At 36.1% G+C, this 26,850-nt stretch overlaps 1 protein-coding gene and 1 pseudogene across 12 annotated transcripts in view; both read right to left on the bottom strand.

Annotated features, from left to right (window-relative positions):
- Positions 1-26,850, bottom strand: part of ALMS1 (ALMS1 centrosome and basal body associated protein) — a 207,591-nt gene that overhangs the window by 59,603 nt on the left and 121,138 nt on the right. For all 12 annotated transcript variants that reach the window (XM_061155716.1, XM_061155719.1, XM_061155721.1 and 9 more), the window contains 2 exons: positions 17,404-17,645; positions 10,499-10,624 (listed from right to left, as the gene is read on the bottom strand). In XM_061155716.1, coding sequence (XP_061011699.1) covers positions 10,499-10,624; positions 17,404-17,645 — 368 coding nt within the window. The remainder of the gene's footprint in view (positions 1-10,498; positions 10,625-17,403; positions 17,646-26,850) is intronic.
- Positions 16,576-17,102, bottom strand: LOC133065062 (large ribosomal subunit protein uL24-like; annotated as a pseudogene).

Raw genomic sequence — 26,850 nt, 5'->3', positions numbered from 1 at the left:
GCCGCAAACCACTGAGCCCACACACCGCAACTAGAGAGAAGCCCACACAGTGCACCTAAGATGCAGCCAAAAGCAAACAGATAAGTTTTTTTAAAATGCAAGACCTTCATTGTGATTCTCTCCCTATTACCCAAAGAAAAGGGGCATAGTTCTTGAGACACTAGCCTGCTATATTTTCCCCTCTGCCAGACAATGAAAGAATAAGGCCATCTCTCTCCTCCTCCAAAACTGTCTCTGTATTTCTGTTGGGCACCAATGCACAGAAAGCCAAGAATTTGGCAACAAAATTAGAAAAAGACTTCCTTTCCTCATTAAAAAAAAATTGTTTTTATATATTATGGAACAACACAAACAACTGTACATGAGGTTTTTTCACCACTTCCCTTTATTCTCCAAGAGAGGTGATTATGTCAGGTTCAGAGGTGGGTAAGAATAAAGTTCCTGAGAGCAGTAGGTATATATAAAAAAGAATCAACCTCATTGGAGCCAAGAGGCAGTTGAAAGAGAATGCAGCCATACAATATATATATGCCACTGAGTGTATGCATACTTTTTTTCCTACATCTGTGTTCAGCTGTAAAATGTATCAAAATAAGTACAGATTAATGTTTGGGACAGGAAGAAAGTCCAGAACTCTAACAGGAGATTTGGAATATTTACACCCACCTGGGTATTTTCATAAAAAACAGCATATGTTTATGATGTGCCATATTCTACGTAGTGCACTTGTATACAAACATATCTGTAAACAACTCTGTCTAAACTCAACTGCAGATTTAACATCTCCACATGGATGTAGAAGTATCACTTTTAACATGTCCAAAGCAGGTATCTTGACCAGCTTTCCCAAATCTGCTTCTTCCTCAGGCTTCTCCTTCTTAGTAAATGTCACTTTTTTTTTTTTTTACCTAGTTGCTTATTCTAGAAAACTAGAAAGCATTCTTTTTTTTTAACCTCCTCTCCCTCACTCTCCATATTTTATTACCAAGTCCAGGAGGAACTATTTCCTAAAAATAACTTGAATGTTTCCATTTCTCTCCATCTCTGTCATCATCCCTCTAATCCTAGATGCTACCCTCTCTGATACTGACTACTGCAACAGCCTTTAGGTAACTAGTATCCTCATTTCCACTTCTTGACTCTCACCTGAACTCCCTACTTTTCATTCATAAGCCATCCTCCATGTAGCAGACTGAAAAAATTACAAATATAAATCAAATGGTAATTGCCAACTGGAAGAAAGTTCAAATGCCTTGATATAGTTTACACAACCCTGCCTCATCTTGAGCCTACCTATCTTTAACCAAATCTAGCCACAGCTCTGCTTTACCCACACTGCCTCCTTCTCATTTGTCAAATGCATCAAACTTCCCTGTTTCTGGAGCTCTGCCCATATTGTTCCCTCCGGCCAGAGCACGTTCACTCCTCACTCTGTCTGTCCAATTTACCTTTATCTTCTAGATCTCAGTTCTAGAGTTTCTTCTTTAGCAAGGTCTTCATGAGCTCCTAAAATTAAACTGGATCTTCTTATTCTCTTAGAACTCTTATTTTCTTAATGCACCATTTGTAATTTATGTACATAATTGTATCTATTTTTTCATATCTAACTCCCCACTTGAACATAATCAAAGGGGACATGTTTATTTTGCACAACCCTATGAATGTACCACCTAGTATAGTATCTGTCAGGAATACTGGGTCGATACTTAACATTGTTAGATCACGTAGTAATTCTACGTTTAATTTTTTGAGGAACCACTATACAGCTTTCCACAGTTGCTACACCATTACCATTCAGTTCAGTTCAGTCGCTCAGTTGTGTCCAACTCTTTGCGACCCCATGAATCGCAGCATGCCAGGCCTCCCTGTCCATCACCAACTCCCGGAGTTTACTCAAACTCATGCCCACTGAGTTGGTGATGCCATCCAGCCATCTCATCCTCTGTCGTCCCCTTCTCCTCCTGCCCCCAATCCCTCCCAGCATCAGGGTCTTTTCCAATGAGTCAGCTCTTCGCATGAGGTGGCCAAAGTATTGGAGTTTCAGCTTCAACATCAGTCCTTCCAATGAACACCCAGGACTGATCTCCTTGAGGATGGACTGTTTGGATCTCCTTGCAGTCCATGGGACTCTCAAGAGTCTTCTCCAACACCACAGTTCAAAAGCATCAGTTTTTCGGTGCTCAGCTTTCTTCACAGTCCAACTCTCACATCCATACATGACCACTAGAAAAACCACAGCCTTGACTAGACGGACCTTTGTTGGCAAAGTAATGTCTCTGCTTTTTAACATGCTATCTAGGTTGGTCATAACTTTCCTTCCAAGGAGTAAGCGTCTTTTAATTTCATGGCTGCAGTCACCATCTGCCGTGATTTTGGAGCCCCCAAAAATAAAGTCTGACACTGTTTCCACTGTCTTCCCATCTATTTCCCATGAGGTGATGGGACCAGATGCCATGATCTTATAGCAATACCCAAAGAGTTTCAATTTTCCATATTCCTGCAATCCTTGTTCTTTTTTATTTCGTAACAGTCATCCTACTGGCTATCTCTTCATAGTTTTCACTTACATTTCCTTTATGACTAATGATGTAAAACATCTTTTCACATTCTTTTTGGCCATCTGTATATCTTTCCTGGAGAAATGTCTCTTCAAATGCTGTGCGCATTTAAAAATGAGATTGCTTTTTTGTTGTTGAGCTATAAGAGTTCTTCAGACATTATGGATATTAATCTCTTAGCAGATATACCTGAACTGCAAATTTTTTTCTCTACTCTGTGAGCAAACTTTTTACAACGCTGATAATTTTTTGGGGGGAGCAAAAGTTATTTTATTAAAGTCCAATTTATTTTTTCGGCTATGCTTTTAGTATCATTAGTTGTAGGAAAACCGAGTCATGAATAAAACGAAATCTTTTTAGTTTAGTCTCTTATATTAAAGACAAAAAAAGCACAACTGTTTATTCTTTTTGGGCCTTTCATTCCAAAATTAACTTCTGTCATTGTCCCCCCACTGTGTAACTAAATTCTCTATTTAGATGAGTATTGTGTTAAACTGACTTCAAAGTTCACCACCAGTCACTTTCAGCTTCATTTCTCTGTAATGAATTCTTCATTTTGATTCATCTCTTCAGCTGGATGAGTCTTCAAGTAAATTTTTCAAGAAGGTACAGAGGCTGAATATACTTTCTAGCTCCTGTGTATTTGTGAAAATGTCTTTTCACTGTTATACTGCTTAATCAATATGCACTGGGTCTATAAATCCTTGAATTATATAATTTTACCAATAAACACAGACTTGGTTCCATTATTTTTACATTCAGCATTTCAAATAAGTCTGATATGAGATTTAATTTTGTTCTCTTTTTTCAACTGTACATTTATAGGATTTTTTTCTTTTTTATTTTAATACTCAAAAATCTTTTCTGGTATGTATCTCAGTCTCTTTCTACTGATTTTTGCCTGAATTTTTATGATAACTTTCAATCTGCATACAGTGTTCCCTTTTTTAGAAGAGGGATGTTTTCCTCAGTTAAGTCTTTGAATATTACCTTTTTCCTCAGCTACTGATAAAATTCTTGGTTTGGTTTACTTAGCTATGTTTCTTATGTCTCTCATCATTGTTTGCAGCATTTTCTTATTTGTATTTGGTCATGCTGGGTCTTCGCTGTTGTAGGGCGGCTTTCTCTAGTTGCAGCTAGAGGGGACGACTCTGCCTTGCAATGCGCAGGCTTCTCTTGTTGCAGAGCACAGGCTCCAGGCACATGGGCTCCAGCAGGTGCAACGTGCTAGCTCGAGGGTGTGCACGCTTCAGTAGTTGTGGCACATGGGCTTAGCTGCTTCAGCAGCATGTGGGATCTTCCCACATCAGGGATCAAATCCACGTCCACCGCACTGGCAGGCAGATTCTTAACCACTGTACCACCAGGAAGTCCCTCACAGCCATTTTCACTTTCTTCTTTTTCCTCTGTAATTTTAGAGACTTTCTCAGATTTGTCCACATCACTAATTTAATGTCTGCCATGCTAATTCCATCCTTTCTTGCCTGAACAATAATATTTTACACCTGCTACCAAATCTTTACAGCTTTACACAGTCTTTTCCTTCATATCGTTGCTGACCCCCTTTTATCTAAACTGAGACAAAACAGAAAATTCACAAATTAAAATAAGTGTACAATTCAGTAGTTCTTAGTACTTTCACAACCAATACTGATATCTAATTCTAGAACATTTTTGTCCCCCACAAAGAAATCTTACATATGGTAGCAGTTACTCCCTATTTTCCCATCCCCTACCATTCCCTTGGCATCCACTAATCTACTTTCTGTCTATAAGGATTTGCTTATTCTGGGAATTTCATGTAAATGAATTATACAATATATGATCTTTTGCTATTGGCTTGAAATATTTCTCCCTTTAATAATGTATTTTTTTTTCAGTTCTGTTAATTTTGATTTATATATTTGGCACTCTGCTGTTAGGTGCATATACATTTTATAACTGTTATATTTTCTTGATGGATTGACTCTTTTATCATTATAAAATGACACTTTGTCATTATTAACAATTTTTGTTTTGACGTTTATTTTTTCTCCTAATAGACAATCTAGCCCTTCTTTGCTATTATTTACAGAGCATATCCTAGTCCATCCTTTAAATTTTACCTAATTTATCTTTGAATCTCAAGTGAGTCTCTCTTTTTTGGCCTCACTGAACGACTTGTGCGATCTCAGTTTCCTGACTAAGGACTGAACCTAGGTCCATGGCAGTGAAAGTGCTGAGTCTTAACCACTGAACCACCAGGGAATTACCAAAATAGGGTCTTTCTCAGAAAAAGACAAACACAATATGGTATCACTTACATGTGGAATCTAAAAACAATGATACAAGTGAACTAATTTACAAAACAGAAATAGACTCGTAGATGTAAAAAAACAAACTTATGGTTATCAAAGGGAATACCTGGGGACAGGGGGTAAACTAGGAGTTTGGGATTAACAGATACACACTGCTATATATAAAGATAAAAAAACAAGGGCCTACTGTATAGCACAGGGAACCATATTCAGTATCTTATAATAACTATAATGGAAAATAATCTGAAATACATATAGGTAAAACTGAATCACTTAGATAAACACTTGAAACTAACACAATATTGCAAATAAACTATACTTCAATAAAAAATAAAGTGAGGCTTCTGGAGACAGCATACAGTTAAATTACATCTTTTTAGCCAATCTGTAAATCTCTGCCTTTCTATCAAAGTATAATCCATTTACATTTAATGTAGTTACTAAAACTGTAAGATTTAAGTCTGCTATTTTTCTATTGTTTTCAATGTTTTATGCTTTTTTTTTTGCTCCTGGATTTCTGTACTATGTCCCTTTTGTGTCAAATAGCTATTTATACGTATATCATTTTAATTTCTATGATGACTTTTACTACATATAAAGTTATTTTCTTAGTGATTGTCCTGGGAATTAACATTCACATGTTAATATAAATATAAATCAACACTCTAAATTAATACCAACTTTACCATCTGAGCCACCAGGGAAGTCAAATTAATACCAACTTTAATAGTATATACAAACTTTTCTCCTTTATAACTGTCCCCTCCCCTCTTTACACTATTTTCACAAGTTATATCATTACACATCTTGTGTCCAAGAACATAAATTTATAATTACTGTTTTATGCATGTCTTTTATGTCATATATGAGGAAAAGGGAACTACAAATAAAAATACCTTTCTACTGTCTTTGTATTACTTACGTAGTTACTTTTATTACTCTATTTTTTCATGTGGATTTGAGTTACTATTTAGGTTATTTGAGTTATTATTTAATCTTGAAAAATCTCTTTAGTATTTTCTGTGAGTCAGTTTGTTAGCAATGCAGTCTCAATTTTTGTTTATCTGAGTATCTGAGAATGTCTTCATCTCGCCTTTATTTTTGAAGTTTTGCAGGGTACAGAATACTTGGTAGGCAGGTTTCTTCCCTTAGCCTTTGAATATACCTATGCCTTCTGGTTTATATGGCTTCTGAGGAGAGAAATCAGCTATTAGTCTTATTGAAGAGACTTTGTACATAACTCGTGCTAGCTGCTTTAACATTCTCTTTTGGTCGCTTATGATGTATCGAGACATGGATCTCTTTGAGTTTATCATGCTTGGACTTCCTTGAGTTTTTCAGATGCACAGTTTAACAGGAGTCCTTAAATTTGCCAGTTTGGGGCCATTATTTCTCCAAATACTTTTTCAGTCTTTTTCTCTCTCTCCATCTCATTATGTGTATAACAGATCGCTTGAGGGTAATCCATAGGACTCTGAGATTCTGTTGACCTCTCTTCATTCTTTTTTTTATTCTGTTTCTCACACTGGATAATCTCAACTGACCTATCTTCACCAAGTCACTGATTCATTCTTCTGCTGGTTCAAATCTGACATTGAGTTTTCTCTAGTGAATTTTTTTATCTTAGTTATTGTACTTTTCAACTCCAGAATTTCTATTTGGTGATTTTTATAATTTCTATCTCTTTTACTGATATTCTCTATTTGGTAAAACACTGTTCTTATACCTTCTTTTAATTCTTTGTTAAATTTTTGTTTATTTATTTGTGGCTATGCTGGGTCTTCCTTGCTATGTGGGTTTTTCACTAGTTGTGGTGAGCAGGGGATATTTTTTATGCTATTTTTTAAAAGTAACTTTTCTAAACTAATTCTGTAAACTCTACTGAAGTTCCCACTCAACTAGCTTAGTGGTAAGCTAAGATATAGCTATCCTTAAACATCTATAAACAATAAATCTCTCAGTCTTTGCCAAGGCATTATGTGCATAGAGCCTTCAACACTGAGGGTAGGGAGTTAAAATTCTGCCCTAGCCTTTCCTTCCTTCTTGTCCAGAGCCTTAAGGGCAGGCAATGGTTAAAGGTTTCAGGTCTTTCCTAAGCATGCACACAGGCCTGTGCACATGTGTAAGTCTTCTAGAGTCCTAGGAATATGCCAATGCTTTTCAAAATATCTATGGATATCTCATCTTCAGTTTTCCCTTTAAAGGAGGCTCATACACACTGGATAGCTCTGAGTAAGGTCAAATATAGACAAGTCTTTTGAGTGGAGTCTTGAAAGAGGACTAGTTCTGTTCTACTTCCTCCAGTACTGGAACTATAGGCTGATATTTTTCAAGATTCTCATTGAGCTGAGTGTAGGGATGAGAACAGAGTAAGTTAAAATGCCACAAACTTACTATTCTTTATCAAGGTTCAGACATTTTTCTTCAATAAATGCTAACTACAAAGGCTATTAGACTTTGGCTTATTTCCAGAGTTTTGGAAAAGTTGTCTATAAAGTTTTGCCAAAACTCTGTTGCTTTTATCACAGGGCAAAATTTTTCATGCTACCATTTTTTTCTGCTACAATTTTTCTCTGCCATTTTTTGGCTGTAACTTCTCATCTTTTTAAAAAAATTCCAGCCAGTTCTCTCCCCATGGCTTTTTGCTCCTATTGACAGTTAAGTATTAGTAGTATGTACATTATTTAAATGTCTCTAAATGAATATAAAAATAACATCTATACTTCATATTGGTATGAGGTATAAATGTCTTTAAAAACATACATGGTACCTATCTTCACAGAACTTACTCTCAAATATAACTGGAACCTTGTTACTATTTCACAGTGTTACTAAGACCCAAAGAATGTATTTCTAACATCTATCTCTTTCTTTCATTTCAGGGAATATTGTCACCCTGCTTATTTAACTTATATGCAGAGTACATCATGTGACATGCTGAGCTGGATGTAGCACAAGCTGGAATCAAGATTGCCGGGACAAATATCAATAATCTCAGATATGCACATGATACCACTCTAACGGCAAAAGGCGAAGAAGAACTAAAGAGACTCTTGATGAAAGTGAAAGAGGAATGAAAAGCAACTTAAAACTTAAGATTCAAAAAATTTAAGATAATGGCATCCGTTCCCATCACTTTATGGCAAATAGATGGGGAAACAATGGAAACAGTGATAGACTTTATTTTCTTGGGCTCCAAAATCACTGCAGATGGTGACTGAAGCCATGAAATTAAAAGACGCTTGCTCCTTGGAAGAAAAGCTACGACCAACCTAGACAGCATATTAAAAAGCAGAGACATTACTTTGCCAACAAAGGTTCATCTAGTCAAGGCTATATGGTTTTTCCAGTAGTCGTGTATGGATGTAAGAGTTGGACCATAAAGAAGGTTGAGTGCCGAAGAATTGATGCTTTTGAACTGTGGCACTGGAGAAGACTCTTGAGAGTTCCTGGACTGCAAGGAGATCAAACCAGTCAATCCTAAAGAAAATCAACTCAGAATATTCATGGGAAGAACTCATGGTGAAGCTGAAACTCCAATACTTTGGCCACCTGATGTGAAGAGCTGACTCATTAGAAAAGATCCTGATGCTGGGAAAGATGGTTGGATGGCATCACCAATTCAATGGACATGAGTTTCAGCAAGCTCTGGGTAATGGTGAAGGACAGAGAAGCCTGGCGTGCTGCAGTCCACAGGGTCCCACGGGGACACAAAGAGTCAGACACAACTGAGTGACTGAACAACAATAGCAAATCTCTTTCTTTGTGAGATTACCTTTGCCTTGTGTTTTTGTTTTTAAGAGGATTTTATGAGTTCAATAGTTTACTCATTCTCAATTGAGACATTTTTTGGCCCAAATATTTGCAGTGGTTTATGACTTGCCCTCAGCCCCAAACTCTAGTTGGATCTTCCATATATATCTATGGAAACACAAAATACTCTTTAGACAGAAGAGTTTCAAGGCTTTCATCTAGGGTAGCTCTACTGGTATAAGAAAGTGTTATTTTCTATTGTTAATTCCATCCACTCTTAGAACAGATGGAAGAACATGAAACAATGACAACCTCAAGTATATAGCTAACAGATCTCTTCCTGTCTAATTGATGAATTCAGTACCTTATTTATAGGGACAATATTTCTCATGATACAACGTCCATTCCTGAGTCACTTTCTCTTCCCACTACTGTCCCATTTTTCTCAAAGTTAATGTCTCCAGAGGGAAGAGTTAGGGATGTAAATGAATAGAAGTACACAGGAGACCTCAAAAATACTGGAACACTTGATCAGATTTCTATTGGTACATTTCTGTCTTCTGAATTAGGGGGCTGGCTGAAAGTGAGACTGAGATCAAAGATTTTCCTACCTACAATCAATTAAGTGAGCTTATTTCATTTCTGGTAGCCATTAAGTGTCTTTTTAAAATCATAGCCATGCAGGTAGTGAAAAATTCTTTCTGGATCTTGGTTATAGGCTTAACAATCAATCCTAACATTGGCATCACGGTGGGAAGTCAGAAGCAGCAGTAACAGGGGTTTTTACCTCAGTTACTGTTAGACACTAGTTTGGTTTTCTTAAAATAAAATCTGTGTAACACCAGGGACAACTACTTTCCTTTTAATTTCTACACACATAACGATGTGTACTGACCAATCATGAACAATTCATATTTAAACTGAATCAAATCATCTCCTATGGACCAATCAATACGTTATCCCAATAATCAAAACCCCACATCCTACCAACTCAGTATACGTATCTTGTAATTTTCCACAGAAAATGTTTATTGAGCTCCTCCATGGGGTGCTATTCACTTTCTAAATCTACAGTTCTCTTGTGGTGATCTCATACAGGTGCTGTGGGATATTTTAAAATACTAGGGAAATAGTGATACTTAATATCTGGTGTACACTACAAATAACCAAATCCCATGGACAGAGGAGCCTGGCGGGCTACAGTCCATAGGGTCACAAGTGACTTAGCACACACAGCAAATACACTACAAAAACTAGCACCTAAATGTTTCAACATGAGATACTGCTACATTCCTTTCAACAATGCTGTTGTATCTTTGCAGAGTTGGGTTTTTGACTGTTTCTGTAACAAAAATAGTAAACAAGAGTGGTTGTGTCCCATTTTATCTCATGGCTTGAGAAAGCTTACAGTGCCCAATAGCTGCACATATCTCAGCAGTAAGTAATTATGGTATTTATGAACACAGTAAAATATTTTCTTTCAAACACAAAACAAAACAAAAAAAAAACCTACTATTTTTGCTTATTAAGTGCTAGATCAAAACAGTATTTTTATGTCTAATAACACAATAGCTTAGTATTTGAAAAAAATACTTCTTGTAACTCTATGCTCCTGATGACTCATATCCACATGATGATGGGGAAAAAGATCACCCAACCAAAAACTAAGGACACTGTGAACAGAAAAAACTTGGAAACCTTTGTCCTAGATGGAATCCACTAACCAAAACATGTAACTGTTCATACAATTTTCTTGCAATATTTATTAAATGTTTGAGTGTACACAATATATCTGACCAGCTAACTCATCTATCTGAACCAGAGACTGATCAAAAATAGTTCCTTATTTCACTTAAAAACTAAATAGCAATGAACTTTCATACGTCATACCTGAGTGTGAGCTCTCAATGGTGGTGTCTGATTTGGAATCCACAGACGAAGGAATCTGTGTTAATTGTGGAACATAGTACATCTTCGAACTACCAGAAGGCTTATATGGCAATAGTAAAGCCTGGCCTAAGGAGATAAAGATCAGAATAATTATTAAGAAAACATTTATTAACTAACTGAATACATATTAAGTACCCTTCAAGATTCCTGGGACATATTCATGAACTAGCATTCTAAAGGAGATAAACAGTAAACAATTAGCACACTGAATAAGTAAACCAACTAGTATTTTCATAAATTATTAGTGATATAAAAAATTAGAAAATGCTGAGGAAGATAGGAAGTACTGCAGAAACTGCAGCAGCATGAGGTTTAAATAGATTGGCTTTAGCATCTATTCCAATATATAGCAATCTATTCAAATGTATTTCTCTAAGAAATACTTTACCTTACACTGAATCCAAACCTGGTCACTCTTAACCCCTACAACTGAACTTTGGAGGTTCTGCCGCTAGAGTCAGAGAAAATAAATCTATTATATGTGGCAGATTTTCAAAATAAGTTTTCTATTATAAAAGTATAAATTCTCAATATTAAAAAAATATACAAAAGTAAAAAACACAAAGTTCTACTCTCAAAGATAGCTATTATTAACATTTTAATGTATTTCCTACATGTCTTTCCTCAGTATTTATTTACATAGTTGTGTACAGTATATATAACTTGGGCTTCAGTTTTTCCATTTTACATTAATACAATTTCCATTTTATTTCACAGCTTCACATTTTAAAAAAATCATTATACTACAAATTAAGTGTATTTAGCCCTTCTCCTAATATTAAAAATTAGGGGTGAACCACATTTTCAATAATTGAGAATGCTGTGAAAAAAGACTTCCTGTTTATAGCATACCTATTATCCCCTGCTGTCCCATATCACATAGATTTTATGATTTCAGAGTTAAAAATTATGTCATTTATAAAGTTGTTTTATTATCAACTATTAAACTTCTTTCTAAAATGTCTGTGACAGTATAATAATTTGATCATTACAGAGGATGAAGTCTTTTTCTATATACTTTTCTTTCATGATGTGGTAGAAACACTCAGTCTGTAACAGCATCTTTTTTTTTTTTTCCCCTTTATTTATTTATTTTTTCAGTGGGTTTTTGTCATACATTGATATGAATCAGCCATAGATTTACACGTATTCCCCATCCCGATCCCCCCTCCCACCTCCCTCTCCACCCGATCCCTCTGGGTCTTCCCAGTGCACCAGGCCCGAGCACTTGTCTCATGCATCCCACCTGGGCTGGTGATCTGTTTCACCATAGATAGTATACATGCTGTCCTTTCGAAACATCCCACCCTCACCTTCTCCCACAGAGTTCAAAAGTCTGTTCTGTACATCTGTGTCTCTTTTTCTGTTTTGCATATAGGGTTGTTGTTACCATCTTTCTAAATTCCATATATATGTGTTAGTATGCTGTAATGTTCTTTACCTTTCTGGCTTACTTCACTCTGTATAATGGGCAACTATTGAGGTCAGGTGCCTAGAGCTCATGCACCGCGATGAAAAAGTAGCCTCCATTCATTGCAACTAGAGAAAGCCTGCGAGTAGCAACAAAGACCCAGCATAGCCACTAATTAATAGCCACTAATTAATCACAGCATGCCAGGCCTCCCTGTCCATCAGAAACTCCGGAGTTTACTCAAACTCATGTCCATTGAGTCGGTGATGCCATCCAGCCATCTCATCCTCTGTTGTCGCCTTCTCCTCCTGCTCCCAATCCCTCCCAGCATCAGGGTCTTTTCCAATGAGTCAACTCTTTGCATCAGGTGGCCAAAGCATTGGAGTTTCAGCTTCAGAGTCAATCGTTCCAATGAACATCTAGGACTGATCTCCTTTAGGATGGACTGTTTGGATCTCCTTGCAGTCCAAGGGACTCTCAAGAGTCTTCTCCAACACCACAGTTCAAAAGCATCAATTTTTCGGTGCTCAGCTTTCTTCACAGTCCAACTCTCACACCCATACATGACCACGGGAAAAACCATAGCCTTGACTAGACGGACCTTTGTTGGCAAAGTAATATCCCTGCTTTTTAATATGCTGTCTAGGTTGGTCATAACTTTCCTTCCAAGGAGTAAACGTCTTATAATTTCACGGCTGCAATCACCATCTGCAGTGATTTTGGAGCCCCAAATCTATTTCCCCATCTATTTGCCATGAAGTGATGGGACCAGATGCCATGATCTTAGTTTTCTGAATGTTGAGCTTTAAGCCAACTTTTTCACTCTCCTCTTTCACTTTCATCAAGAGGCTCTTTAGTTCCTCTTCACTTTCTGCCATAAGAGTGGTGTCATCTGCCTATCTGAGGTTACTGACATTTCTCCCGGCTATCTTGATTCCAGCTTGTGCTTCTTCCAGCCCAGCATTTCTCATGATGTACTCTGTATATAAGTTAAATAAGCAGGGTGACAATATACAGCCTTCACATACTCCTTTTCCTATTTGGAACCAGTCTGTTGTTCCATGTCCAGTTCTAACTGTTCCTTCCTGACCTGCATATAGGTTTCTCAAGAGGCAGGTCAGGTGGTCTGGTGCCTAGGCATGCCATTAAAACACTCCATCAGCTACTGCTAAAATTTATCCTCTTCATTACTCTTCTTTTTCAGAATTTTCTTTGTTATTCTCCATTATAAAATTTAAGATCAATTACAAAAGTACAAAACAACAATTTTGCTAGAATTTGAGTACAATTATGTTAAGAGTATAAATTCATTTGGGAACAAATGACATCTTTACAATATTCAGTTTTACTATTCAGAAATATTTCATCCCTTCTTTTAGTCTACTGGTCATTTCTTTTCTATCCCTACACAGTGAAAGTGAACGTGAAAGTCAAAGTCACTCAGTCATGTCCAACTCTTTGCGACTCCATGGACTATACAGTCCATGGAATTCTCCAGGCCAGAATACTGGAGTGGGTAGCCTTTCACTTCTTCAGGGGATCTTCCCAACCCAGGGATCAAACCCAGGTCTCCAGCGTTGCAGATTCTTTACCAAATGAGCCACAAGAGGAGCCCAAGAATACTGGAGTGGGTAGCCTATCCCTTCTTCAGCGGATCTTCCTGACCCAGGAATCGAATAGGGGCCTCCTGCATTGCAGGTGGATTCTTTACCAACTGAACTATCAGGGAAGCCCCATTCCTACACAAAGGTCCTATAAAATTCTTGTTCAGGTTATTTCTGAATATTTTATGTGGTGTATCACATATCTGAATAGAATTTTGTAGACAGCTATCACCTTTGATCAAACAGACCAGCTTCTTCAGTTTATCTTTAGAGACCATGATTTCCCCTTGTATCCTGTCATTACCTCTAGATGGACTCCTATTACACGTCTAGTTTATAAAAATCACTTGATCTTAGCCAAAAGGCCAAGAAGTGATACTCGAGATAGAGTCTGATAGCCCCAGGAATGAGAACTCCCTCACTCTGGACACAACAACAACTTTTATATTACTCGGAATTACCACTCCATCATTCTGATGATTTGATATGAAATCCATATTACTAGTACCCTGCTTCCAACCAAGAAGCTGACTTCAGAGTGAAGGAAAGGAGACAAAAGGCTGATGCCTAAAGGAATTCACTGTTCTCATCACCAAGTCTGATCACCCACAACTATTGTAAACTAAAAGAAAAAAGAAAGTGAGTGAACAATTCACTGAAAACTGTTGTGGCACAAGCTGGTGGGTATCACTCTCTGAGGCTGGAATGCTAGCTTACAGAACATGGCACATGCTCAGAACCATATATGGTTCTGATACTTCTATCCCACAGACAGAATGCACGTAGTCAGGAAAAAAGGTAGGCGCCTTTAAAAGCCTTTTCTTTCCATCTCTGTGACTGTGCTTTGTTAGATGGAAGATCTTAGAAATAAGGGAGGGGCAATTCTATGAAGAGACAGGAGCCATCTAGTCATTTTACATTCTTTACATCACTGAAACAGTGCAGGCAATAGGGGGTCAGTCACAATGTTGACTAAACTATGACTGACCTTAACTATCAAGGAGAAATAAGGTTACCTTAAAAAAAAGACAGTCAAAAGGAGTCTGGCTAATAACAAGGGGACCACTTTACCAAGCTTGGTCATAGAAATTAACAAAAACTATTTTAAACTTAGATGTGTAGGGCTAGTGCAGTCTTCGCCTACTTAGGACTACTTGTACCACTGCAGCAAGTAAAAACCCAGCTAATGAGAACCTGGCTGAATTCAAGGGGAACAAAGAGATGTATAGAGGATGGAAGAATTTAAATAATAGAAAAAAACAGGCTATAGCCTTCACTTCTATTTGGACATGCTGGAGTCATCATTGTTAGAATATCGATTTATTAGTTTTCTTCTTCTGTCGGTGTATGTAAATTTTGCTCAAAGTTTGCAGAAAATGGACAGTAACATTTGGGCAGAATTAGAGTGGACCGAGAGCAAAAATGGCTATCACGTGAAGATGGAGAATTCTGAGAGAGACACGTGAGTTTTTCAATTGTCAACGAGTTTATATGTATGGATGCAGAAGTCTTAAAAGTGTGAACTGCCTATCTATGGGGGAAGAAGCCACTATACAGCAAATAATAATTATTCCTGGAAGAGAAAAAAAGGACTGGAGAATGGTAAAGAAAGTTCAACCGTAAAATTTGCTTCTTCAAAAAACTTGAAAATGGAACTAAATGTAGACATACAGCATATTACCCTTAATTTAATTCAGAGCAGTGGACACCCAATCATAAATTTAACTTATTATTCTGTATATTTTAAAATATTTTTGAAAATTTTATGTTTAAATCCACAGTTAATCTTTTATTGGTAAACCAAACAATATTTACCTTTTAAAGTAGTCTTTTCTCCAAGTACCTGTATGTAAAGGTAAAACTATATAAACTGTGGCCTCTATACAGACTGATCCATATGATGTCAGAAGAGGTATAAAATACACTTTCATAGTTGCATTTCCTCTCTTGTGCTTCTGCCACCAACATGAGAACAGAGCCAAGAGTAGGCTGGCTTTCAGAACAAGGCATGTAGAACAGACCCAAAGCATTTTTGCATCCTGATGCCAAACTTCAATTGACTAGTAAGCCCATGAGTGAGAAGAGCAAATGTTTGCTATAAAGCTCTGAGATTTTTGAGGTTCTTACATGGTATAATGGTGGCAATAGGTAACTGACACGTTAAAGATTTATTAGACTATACATTTTGGGGGTTTATTTTTATATTACAATAAAAATGTATGAGAAATATAACTATCTCAACATATAAACATATTTATTCAAATTAAATTCAGTGCAATTTAAATTCAGAACAAAGCAATTTTCTTTATACATTTAAAGTATATCCCCCCAAAAAAGCAAAAAGAAATAGAGCAAAAAAAAAATAAAGTATATCCCATCTTTACCTACAGACACATAAACTTTTTGCATAAGCAGGAAAACTTAAAATTTATTTTGAATAGATTTGTGTAAGTTACTGGATACTTTAAAATTAGTAATTTAAAGCTTCCAGTTTTATGGGAACTTAACTTCCCAGCTACTGGTCTGAAAAAGAAAATAGCTTGCTATAGTTCTGAATGTTACATACTATAAGCACTATCAGAATATCACTGTCAAGACAGCATACAAACACCCTAAATGTAGACCGTACAGTAGAGACTGCTAGCTGTTCACCAAATCGCATTTCTTCTTCATCCTGGAAAGCACAGTTAAACTAGCCCTAGTCAGTGGAAAGTGATCTGGGCCACTCCCAGGCCCAGCCCGTAAAGGCCTCCCACACGTGCACCTCCATGGTTTTCATCCCTTGCAGGCGACTCTGACGGTGAATCCAAGGCTCCACATTTTAAAGACAGCAGGGTCATAGCCAACCTCAGTCCCTGGTCAATACTTCACAGCAAGAAATAGACTGGTATTGTGTTTGCAAAATCTGTTTAATATATTATTCAAAATGATAGTTTAAAAAAAAGTCAAATCAGTCGCCTGCCTCTCTTAAATTGAACCTCTACAGTTTTTCAGCTTTCATGAACTACTTGCACTCTTTTTTTTTTTTTTTTTTTCATTTTAACAGTTTTTAATGAAAGCTGTAGACAAGATGACTTTATTCCTGCATCTTCTCAATTGTTTCTTCCTTATATTTGCCCTTTTCCTTTCCTACTTGGCGAGATTTGGCTTTACGTTCGAGGATCTTTTTGCGGTCTTTGTCCAGTTTTAGTCTAGTGATAACCACCTTGCTGGGGTGAATGCCCACATGGACAGTTGTGCCGTTAGCCTTCTCCCGCTGCACTCGTTCAATGTAGATGATGTATTTCTTCCTGTACACCTGGACTACTTTGCCAATTTGCTGCCCTTTGTAGTGCCCTCGTACAACCTGAACCTCATCATCCTTTCGGATGGGCATGGATCGAACGTTGTACTTCTGTCTTAGCTGTTTAGAAAGAGGAGAAGACATAATTTTCCTGCGAATGTGGGAAGGCGCATTGAAATGCCTCTTTCGATTCTTGCTTCAGTCAGAAGTCACAAAGGGATTGAACTTCATGTTGGCCGCCGGCGCTTCAGCGATGGCCACAGAAGGGAAGAGACTACTTGCACTCTTATGACAAGTTATTATGAGATGAAAACATGTCAACCACAAGTAGCATGCATTTCACAGAGGTTAACTCCAATAGAATAGAAATAAAAACATAATAAACTATATTCTCCTCATAGCTACGAAAAACAAACGATATAATCATGCACAGCCTAGTGATTAAAATTAAAGTCAGATTTTCTAACTAGAAAGACTCAATCAAGAAATTTCTTAATTACACACGAAAGTTGGTAATATGACCTAAAATGCAATCATATTCTCTTACCATCTGTACCATGAGGAACAGTAATCTGCTGAACTGAAGATGATGAAGCAAACTTGACAGGAACATTGCCCGACTTCTGTGTATTGAGCTCTGGAATTTCATGTCCACGATCTTCAGCATTGACAAAAATTTCAGATGAAAACGTGGCTTTACCTGGACTTTCTGTTGTTATCTGAGTGACTGCATCAGATGATAATTTTCCAGAGAAGGGAGAAGACAGCGTCTTAATCTCCTCTGGTGATCTGAAAAAAAAGAGAAAGGACACACAGGTCACATCCCTGGCTTATCACAAATTGTTACTTCTTTCCAACATCACTTCAATATTTTGTGGAGACACATCAGACTCCAATGGTTAAGTTAATTCTGCAGTACCCTTTACTTTTTTAGATACTTATTACAATGTGATCAAATTTATTTTAAAACTGACTTTTATTTTCAATTCACAGTACTATTTAATAACGACAAGGTCCTTTTCAGTTGAAGTGAAAATATATCCATTCAAAAATAAAGTTACTGGAAGTACACTATAAATTAGGAAAGTATGCTAAACACATAGAGTGTACAAAAACAAACAAGAAATAAAATCTTTCCTCAAAAAATTTATATATCAGTGGGGAAACTAGAGATTTTTAAGGTTTCAATTATGTATAAAGATTATAAAGAATACATATTAGGACATAATAAATAAATGACTGTATAAACAAGTAAATAATAGGAGGGAGAAGACAAATCATGCCAATAGAAGAACCCCATATGCAGGTAAGCCTCTCTTGCCATTAACCTCCTCCATAAGGAGGTGAAGCTTAATCTTCTCCTTAAGTCCAGTCCTGAGCTCACTGAGTTCCAAAGAAGAGAGCAAAAATGGGAAAGAAAGTAACTTTACAGTGGAGAAACCTGGCAAACACCATGTTATCCAAGTGATGATGGTTCACATCACCAGTTCATATCATGTGGACATTACATATTTTTTGTTATGATGCGGTGAGAATTCACCTACGGTATTCTTTGCCAAATCCCAGAACTCCAGTCCAAACATGAGAAAAACATCAGCCAAATTCAGATTGAGAAAAACTTCACAAAATGTCAGACCAATATTCCTCAAGACTGTCAAAATCATGAAAAACATGGAAGGAATGAGGAACTGTCATAGACCAGAGAAGACTAAGGAGACATGAGGACTAACTAAATACAATGTGATACACTGGATTGGGTCCAATATATTGGGAACAGGAAAAGGTCATCAATGGGGAACACTAGTGAAATCTAAAAAGAGTCTGAAGTTTAGTTAACAGTAATATATAAATGTTGGCTTTTTAATTTTTAAAATTAACAGTAGGAAAAACAGTAGGAAAAACAGTAGGAAAAACTGGAAGGAAAAACAGTAGGAAAAACTGGAAGAGGAGTTAACTGTTATGTTTGCATCTTTTCTACAGATTTTAAATTATTTGAAAATAAAAAATATTTACTTTTAAAAAATGGAGTAATACTGGATTTCCCTGGTGGGCCAGTGGTTAAGAATCCCCCTGCCACTTCTGGGGACATGTGTTCAATCCTTGAACTGGGAGGATTCCACAGAGTGGGGTGACTGGGCCCATGCCACAGCTATTGAGCCTATACTCTGGAGCCCGCAAGCCACAACTAGTGAGCCCACAAAAGAAGTCACTGCAGTGACAAGCCCAAGCACCAAACGAGAGAAAGGCCCCACACAGAAACAGAGACACAGCACAGCAAAAAAAAAGGAGTAATGCTGTATTGTATCACACTGATGTAACAGCTGTATCACAAACAGAAGAGCTTAACTCTCCATCCTTTGTCTACTAGTCACTAATTAAAAGGACAATTATGAGAAATGAAGTAGGCCCATCTCCCTTGTGTATATAGAAGCAAAAATCCTAAAATATTAGACAACCAAATGTACAGTGAGTGAACGAATGTCTGTGCATGTGTGAATGAATTTCTAACAAGCTGGTTTACTCCAGAAGTGCAAGGTAAGTTAACATTCAAATATCAACGAATATGACTCACCACATCAAAAGGAAAAAATTTGCATGATCATATCAACAGTCAGATAAAACATTTGATGAAATTCAATAATTACATATGATTAAAAACTTGTAGCAAAGGGAAACTACAAAAAAATTTAGAGCCACGATCGTATTTATAGTGAAATGTGAAGAATGTCCACTGTAGCATTAGGAACAAAATAAGGATGCCAACTCTTACCTTCTCTATTCAGTACGTTAGTAAAAGTCTTAAATGGCATTAGCAGTAAGGCAGGAAAAAGAAATCAAAGATATAAGGATAAGAAAGGAAGAAATAATACTGTCACTTTTCACATTTGATATAATTAGAGATACAGAAAATCAAAACAATCTATAGATAACTTATAAAATATGTTACGTTTTCAGAAGAGTTACTAGATAAGAGAACAAACTTTTAAAAATTCCCCTATATTCTTTGGTATCTGAAAAGTTATACAATTAAAAATGAAAAGATACGCAATGTACATTATCATCAAAATATCAAATACCTAAGTATTAAAAAGATATAAGAACACTAAACAGAAAACTATTGATAAATCACAGAGAGAAATTAAAGGTGGTCTGAAAAGGATTTCCACTTCCATTTATGACATAGATACACCTCATTCTATTGCACTTAACTTTATTGTACCTTGCAGATATTGCTTTTAAAAAACAAATTGAAGTTTAGTTAGTAGTAATAGTAATATATAGTTAATAATAATATGTAAATGTTGGCTTTTTAATTTTTAAAAATATACTATGGTAAAGAGGTTAACAACAGGAAAAACTGTGGCAATCTTGTGTCAAGTAAGTCTACTGGTGCCATTTTCCCAACATCATTTGCTTACTTTCTGGCTCTATATCATAATTTGGTAATTCTCACAATATTTCAAACATTTTCATTATTATACTTGCTACATGATCCATGATCAGTGATCTTTGATGTTACTATTGCATAAAGATTACAACTTTCTGAAGGTTCAGATGATGGTTAGCATTTTTAAGGTCTACTTGTAATTAACATATGTACATTATTTATACATAATGCTATTGTACACTTAGTAGACTACAGTATAGTGTAAACAAAACTTTTACATGCACTGGGAAACGGAAAAATTCACGTGACTTGCTTTACTAACATATTCTCTTTATTGTAATGGTCTGGGACCAAACCTGTATCTCTATAATACGTCTGCACTAGGTGGCCACAGAAAATCACTCCTGTTGCAACAAGCAAACAAAACTGAATAAATTATATAAACATTATAGTTTAAAAATATCATAGAGCTACAGAAGCAATCAAGAAACAACATCAACTAATATGCTAGAAAGGGACATTTAGAGAGTTAAGGCGGGGGAGGGGTTTGGTGTAGGAAGACATACTCCTCTGGAAAGAGAAACTACCAGAGCTTTTGCTGAACTCATTTGCTGGCACAATGGAGTGAAATCTAGCAGAAAAGAAAGTCAGGCTGATGGGGGACTGAGTCAAGAAAGCAGAGTGAAATTTCCTGCACAGTCATAGAACTAATGAAACAGAAATCCCACTAGATAAAGGGGCTTGTGACAAACATTAGACCTCCTCCACAAGACATTTGCCAGTTTCTGAACCTACATAGGACAGGAAGCTAAACAACTAATACTTGAGAGAAAGACATTTCAGAAGTGACAAATACAAGACCAGGAGATGACTGTGGCTCAGATCATGAGCTCCTTTTGCAAAATTCAGACTTAAACAGAAGTAGGGAAAACCATTAGGCCATTCATGTATAATCTAAATCAAATCCCTTATGATTATACAGTGGAAGTGACAAATAGATTCAAGGGATTAGATCTGATAGACAGAATGCCTGAGGAACTATAATGAAGGTTCGTAACATTGTATGTAGGTGGCGACCAAAACCATCCCCAAGAAAAGAAACGCAGCAAGGCAAAATGGTTGTCTGACGAGGCTTACAAATATAGCTGAGAAATGAAGAGAAGAGAAAGGCAAAGGAGAAAGGGAAAGATATACCCATCTGAATGCAGAGTTCCAAAGAATAGCAAGGAGAGATAAGAAAGCCTTCTTTAGTGATCAGCGCAAAGAAATAAGAGGGGAAAAAACAGAATGGGAAAGACTAGAGACCTCCTTCAAGAAAATTAGAGATACCAAAGGAACAGTTCATGCAAAGATGGGCAGAATTAAGGACAGAAACAGTATGGACCTAACAGAAGCATAAGATATTAAGAAGAGGTGGCAAGAATACACAGAACTGTTAAAAAAAAAAAAAAGGTCTTAATGACCTGAATAACCACGATGGTGTGGTCATGCACCTAGAGCCAGACATCCTACAGTTTGAAGTCAACTGGGCCTTAGAAAGCTTACTATGAACAAAATTAGTGGAGGTGATGGAATTCCAGGTAAGCTATTTCAAATCCGGAAAGACAATGTTGTTAAAGTACTGCACTCAATATGCCACCAAATTTGGAAAGCTCAGCCTAAATTATCCCAGAGTAAGTAAAGAGACTTTGGCCCAATTAGTAAGAAATTAAAATTAAAATTAGTTGGTTGGCACTGACAAATTGGATTAACAGCATATGTATACACAAGCAACAAATAACTAGAAAATAGAAAATCTAAAATACCATATACAAAATTATCATAAACTAAAATACTGAGGAATAAATTGAATGAAAAATATGAAAGTCTACGCAATGAAAATTACAACATCTTACTCAGAGATATCAAGTAAGTGGCGGGGAGGGAGGAAGGGGAGAACATGTTCATGCTTGAGGGGGACTCTAGTATTACTAAGATGTCAATCATTCTCAAAATGACTATAGATTCGATGCAATATTGAACAAAATCCCAGGAGGATTTTTGAAGAAACTGAGAAGATTATTCTAAAATTTATATAGAAATGCACAAAACCTAAAATAGAAAAAAATAATGTTGAAAATAAAATAAGGTTAGAGGACATAATCTGATTTCAAGACAATATAAAGCTACAATAATAAAAACATCATGGTATTGTTGCAAAGATAGATAAATAGTTCCAAGGAACAGAGCAGAAACTTAAAAATAAACCCCCATATAAAAGGTCAATTGATTTTTGACAAAGGTGCCAACTAATTCAATAAGGAAATAAATAACTATTTCAATGATGCTGCTGAAATATCCAGTAAAAGAAAATGGTCCTGAATTATGTAAACTACAGTATGTACAGAAATTAATTTGATACACATAAAAGACATAAAAAATAAAACTAAAACTATTTTCATTTCTAGAAGAAAATGTAGGAGAAAATTTCTTAACACTGGCTTAGGCATCATTCTTAGATAAGACACAGAAAAGTACCAACCATAAAAGAGAAACTGGGTGTCCATCAACAGATGAATGGATACAGAAGATATTGTATATACATTTATATATACAATAAAATACTCAGCCATAAAAACAGAATGAAATTTTGCCACTTTCAACAACATGGATGGACTGGAGGCTACGATATTAAGTGAAATAAGAGACTGAGAGAAAAAAATGTCATATGATATCAATTATATGTGGAATCTAAAAAATACAACAAACTAGTGAATATAACCGGAGAAGGCAATGGCACCCCACTCCAGTACTCTTGCCTGGAAAATCCCATGGACGGAGGAGCCTGGTAGGCTGCAGTCCATGGGGTCGCTAAGAGTCAGACACGGCTGAGTGACTTCACTTTCACTTTTCACTTTGATGCGCTGGAGAAGGAAATGGCAACCGGCTCCAGTGTTCTTGCCTGGAGAATCCCAGGGACGGGGGAGCCTGGTGGGCTGCCGTCTATGGGGTCGCACAGAGTCGGACACGACTGAAGCGACTTACCAGCAGCAGCGAATATAACAAAAAAGAAACAGACTAACAGATACAGAAAACAATCTAGTAGTTACCATTGGGGAGGGGAAGAGCAATATAGGAGTAGAGGATAAAGTGGTACAAATTATTATGCATAAAATAAGCTACAAGGATATAATGTACAACACAAGGAATATGGTTAATATTTTATAATAACTATAACAAATGAAGTATAACCTTTAAAATGGTGAATCATTATACTGTACACTTGTAACTTATACAGTATTACACATCAACTATAATAGAAAAAGAAAAATTAACAAACTTGATTTCATAAAACTTAAAACTTTTTCTTCATGAAGCCACCAGTAAGAAAATGAAAATCAAACCACATTCTGTGAGGAAATATTTGCAATACACAGAGGGTCTGTTATCTTGAATATATTAAAAATTCTTAAAATCATGACACAATCCAATGGATAAGAGTGAACAGATACTTCATAAAGATATAAAAATGGCCAAGCAGCACAGAAACAATACTCAGCATCATGTGTCATCAGGGAAAAACAAATTAAAACCACAATAACATATCATTTCACATCCACATTTAGAATGGCCAAAATAAAAAATAACTGGAAGTACCAAGTGTTGGCAATGGAATTTGCATATGCTGTTACTGAGAACAAAAAATGATACAGTCGGTTCCAGTTTCTGATAATCAATCATAACCCATTCTGTCTCTTCTACTAAGTGAAACTATAAAACTGAGACAGAGTACATGGAGCAGTTATTAGAAGACTTTTGAGAAATAATAGGAGCTGGCAATTTGATCTACTGGTACATCTGAAGTACCAGTAAAACAGAGAAGAGTTTATCACTGTTCCCTTTGGTATCCAATGACCTGAACTCAATAGAGTCTGACACTTAGAAGTGGACATCAGTACAGACAGAAAGACCTCCAGAAGAAGCCTTCTATTCAGGCATGAGAAGTGGAATTGGAAATAGTGTGAAAATCCCCCCTTTTCTTTTCTTTCTAGTAATCTTAAGCAATCAAGTGATTACATAGTGGCAGCAATATAGCAGTAACAGGAAGTTTAAAATTCTGACGGAAGGAAACCCTTCTCTTCCACTAGAGGAGCTGTTGTCTCAAGAGGGTAAGGCAAATCTGTGATGATTTTTTTTTTCCTCTGTGCTGAACCACTTGGCACTGACACAGTCACAAGAGGCACACAAAAAACACACAAAAGAAAGGGCTGAGTTAAGCCCCTGCTTTCTGTTCTGAGGACCTGAAAAGGGGAGCTCAGGGTGAAACACATAAAGGAAAGCATCTATTATAATAGTTAATAAAAACTGACAGTACCACAAGGTGGTGAGGATGGAAGAGTAACTGAAACATTTGTACACTGCTAGTGGGAATAAAAGATACAGCTACTCTGGAAAAACAGCATAGTTTAGTTCTAACCAGTTCTTGTAAAGTTAAATACACACATACCACATGACTCAGCAGCTCTAACTACACACACACACACACACACACACACACACACTCTCTCTCTCTCTCTCTCTCTCTCTCTCTCTCTCTTATTTTTTTAGCAGCTCTAACTATAATCAGCTAAAACTGGAAACAACCCAAATAATATTCTTTAAGGAGTCAATGTACATAGATAAACTGTGGGTGTTTTTTTAACTTTTTACTGCTTTATGCTTGTAAAAAGTAAAAAAGTAATTAAAAAGTAAAAAACTATTGATTCACAAAACAAGATGGACAAATCTTAAATATACTTTGTAAAAGATGCCAAACCTAAAAGGCTATTCTATATTTTATGATTTCATTTACATGACACTCTGGAAAGGCAAAACTTGGACTGAGACAAATGTTTCATATGGAACTGTGATGTGGATTAATAAAAACTGATAGAACTAACCTTTTAAAACAAAAAGTGAATTTGACAGTATGTAAATTTTAAAAAAATTAACCAAGTTATTGGGGCAAGATGGAATATAGGATGTAAGAAATGAATCTAACAGTATTATAAATGAATCATACCATCATGCTAAAGCATTTAGGGAAGAAAATAGCTAACCTGGGAAATAGCAACAATGTCTGGACTGAATACTATACATAAAAAACCTGTACATAGTTGGAGAATTCATTTCTCACCCAGGTATGGGATAAGAATTCTGAAACTACATATACTAGGGTAAATATATTGTAGATAATGAGAGCCATGTTTATCACCATTGGAGAAAGAAGTTTATAAATAAAAGAAAAAAGCTAGAATCAACCCCATGGTTCTGGACTAGTTGGAGGTATCAACACTGACCTGTGATTTTTAAAAAAGTACACACACATAAATACATACACACATTACAATCAAGACGAAATGACCATAGATGTAGACACATGTGTGAGTTAATGCCTATAATTTTTAGCTTCATTCAAGAAACAGTGTCATCCTACTATGTCTTAAAAAAATCAAAACAGAAAGCAAAAAATATCTTGAAACAAATGAAACTGTGAACAAAACATATCAAAACCTATGAGACAAAAGCAGTTCTAAGGACATTTATAATGATAAATGCCTTCGTTAAGAAAAAAGAAAGGCCTCAAATAATCTCACACCTCAAGGAATTAGAAAAAGAACAGACTAGCCCAAAGCACACAAAGAAAGGAAATAAGAAAGATCAAGAAATAAGAAAGATCAAAGGAACAAAAAAAAGGATCAGAGATCAGAAAAATAGAAAACATCAAGATTAAGAGCCTAATTTTTGATGTTAGACAAAAATGACAAACCTTTAGCTAGAATAAGGAAAAAGGACTCAATCAGAAATGAAGAGAAGACATGACAATTGATTCACAGGATCATAAAAGATTATTATGATTATCATTATTATTATCATGATAAGTTATATGCCAACAAATTGGATAACCTAGCAGAAATGGGTAATTTCCATTATCCATAAGATACATACAATTTACCAAGACTGATTCATAAACAGAAAATATAAACAGACCAATGGAGTAAGGAAATAAAATCAGCAATCAAATCTTCCCAACAGATGGTTTAAGTGGTGAATTCTACCAAATGTTTCAAAAAGAAATAATACCAATCCTTCTCAAACTTGTCCAAAAATTGAAGAGAGAGGACCATTTGCAAACTCATTTTACAAGGCCAGCATTACCCTGATGACCCAAAGCTAGGTGAAGATATAGAAAACTACAAACCAATATCTGATGAATACAGACATAAAACTTCTCAACAAAATATTAGCAAAATGAATTAAACAGTGCATTAGAATTATACATCAAGATTAACTGGGATTTATCCCTGAGGCGTAAGGATAGTTCAACATATAAAAATCAATAAATGTGCCACTTTAATAGAATAAAATATAAAAATCATATGATTATTTCAGTAGATGCAGAAAAAGCATTTGACAAAATACATCTTTCTTGATAAAAACTCTCAACAAATTGGGTATAGAAGAAACATCCCTCAACATAATAAAGGTCATGTATGACAAACTCTCAGCTAACAGCAAACCCAATGGTGAAAGGAGGAAGCCTTCCCTCTAGTATCAGGAACAAGGTAAGAGTGCCCACTGCTAGCA

The sequence above is a fragment of the Dama dama genome, chromosome 11 (genome assembly GCF_033118175.1).
Source record: "Dama dama isolate Ldn47 chromosome 11, ASM3311817v1, whole genome shotgun sequence".
NCBI lineage: Eukaryota > Metazoa > Chordata > Mammalia > Artiodactyla > Cervidae > Dama > Dama dama.
This window is presented reverse-complemented; position numbering and strand designations above follow the sequence as displayed.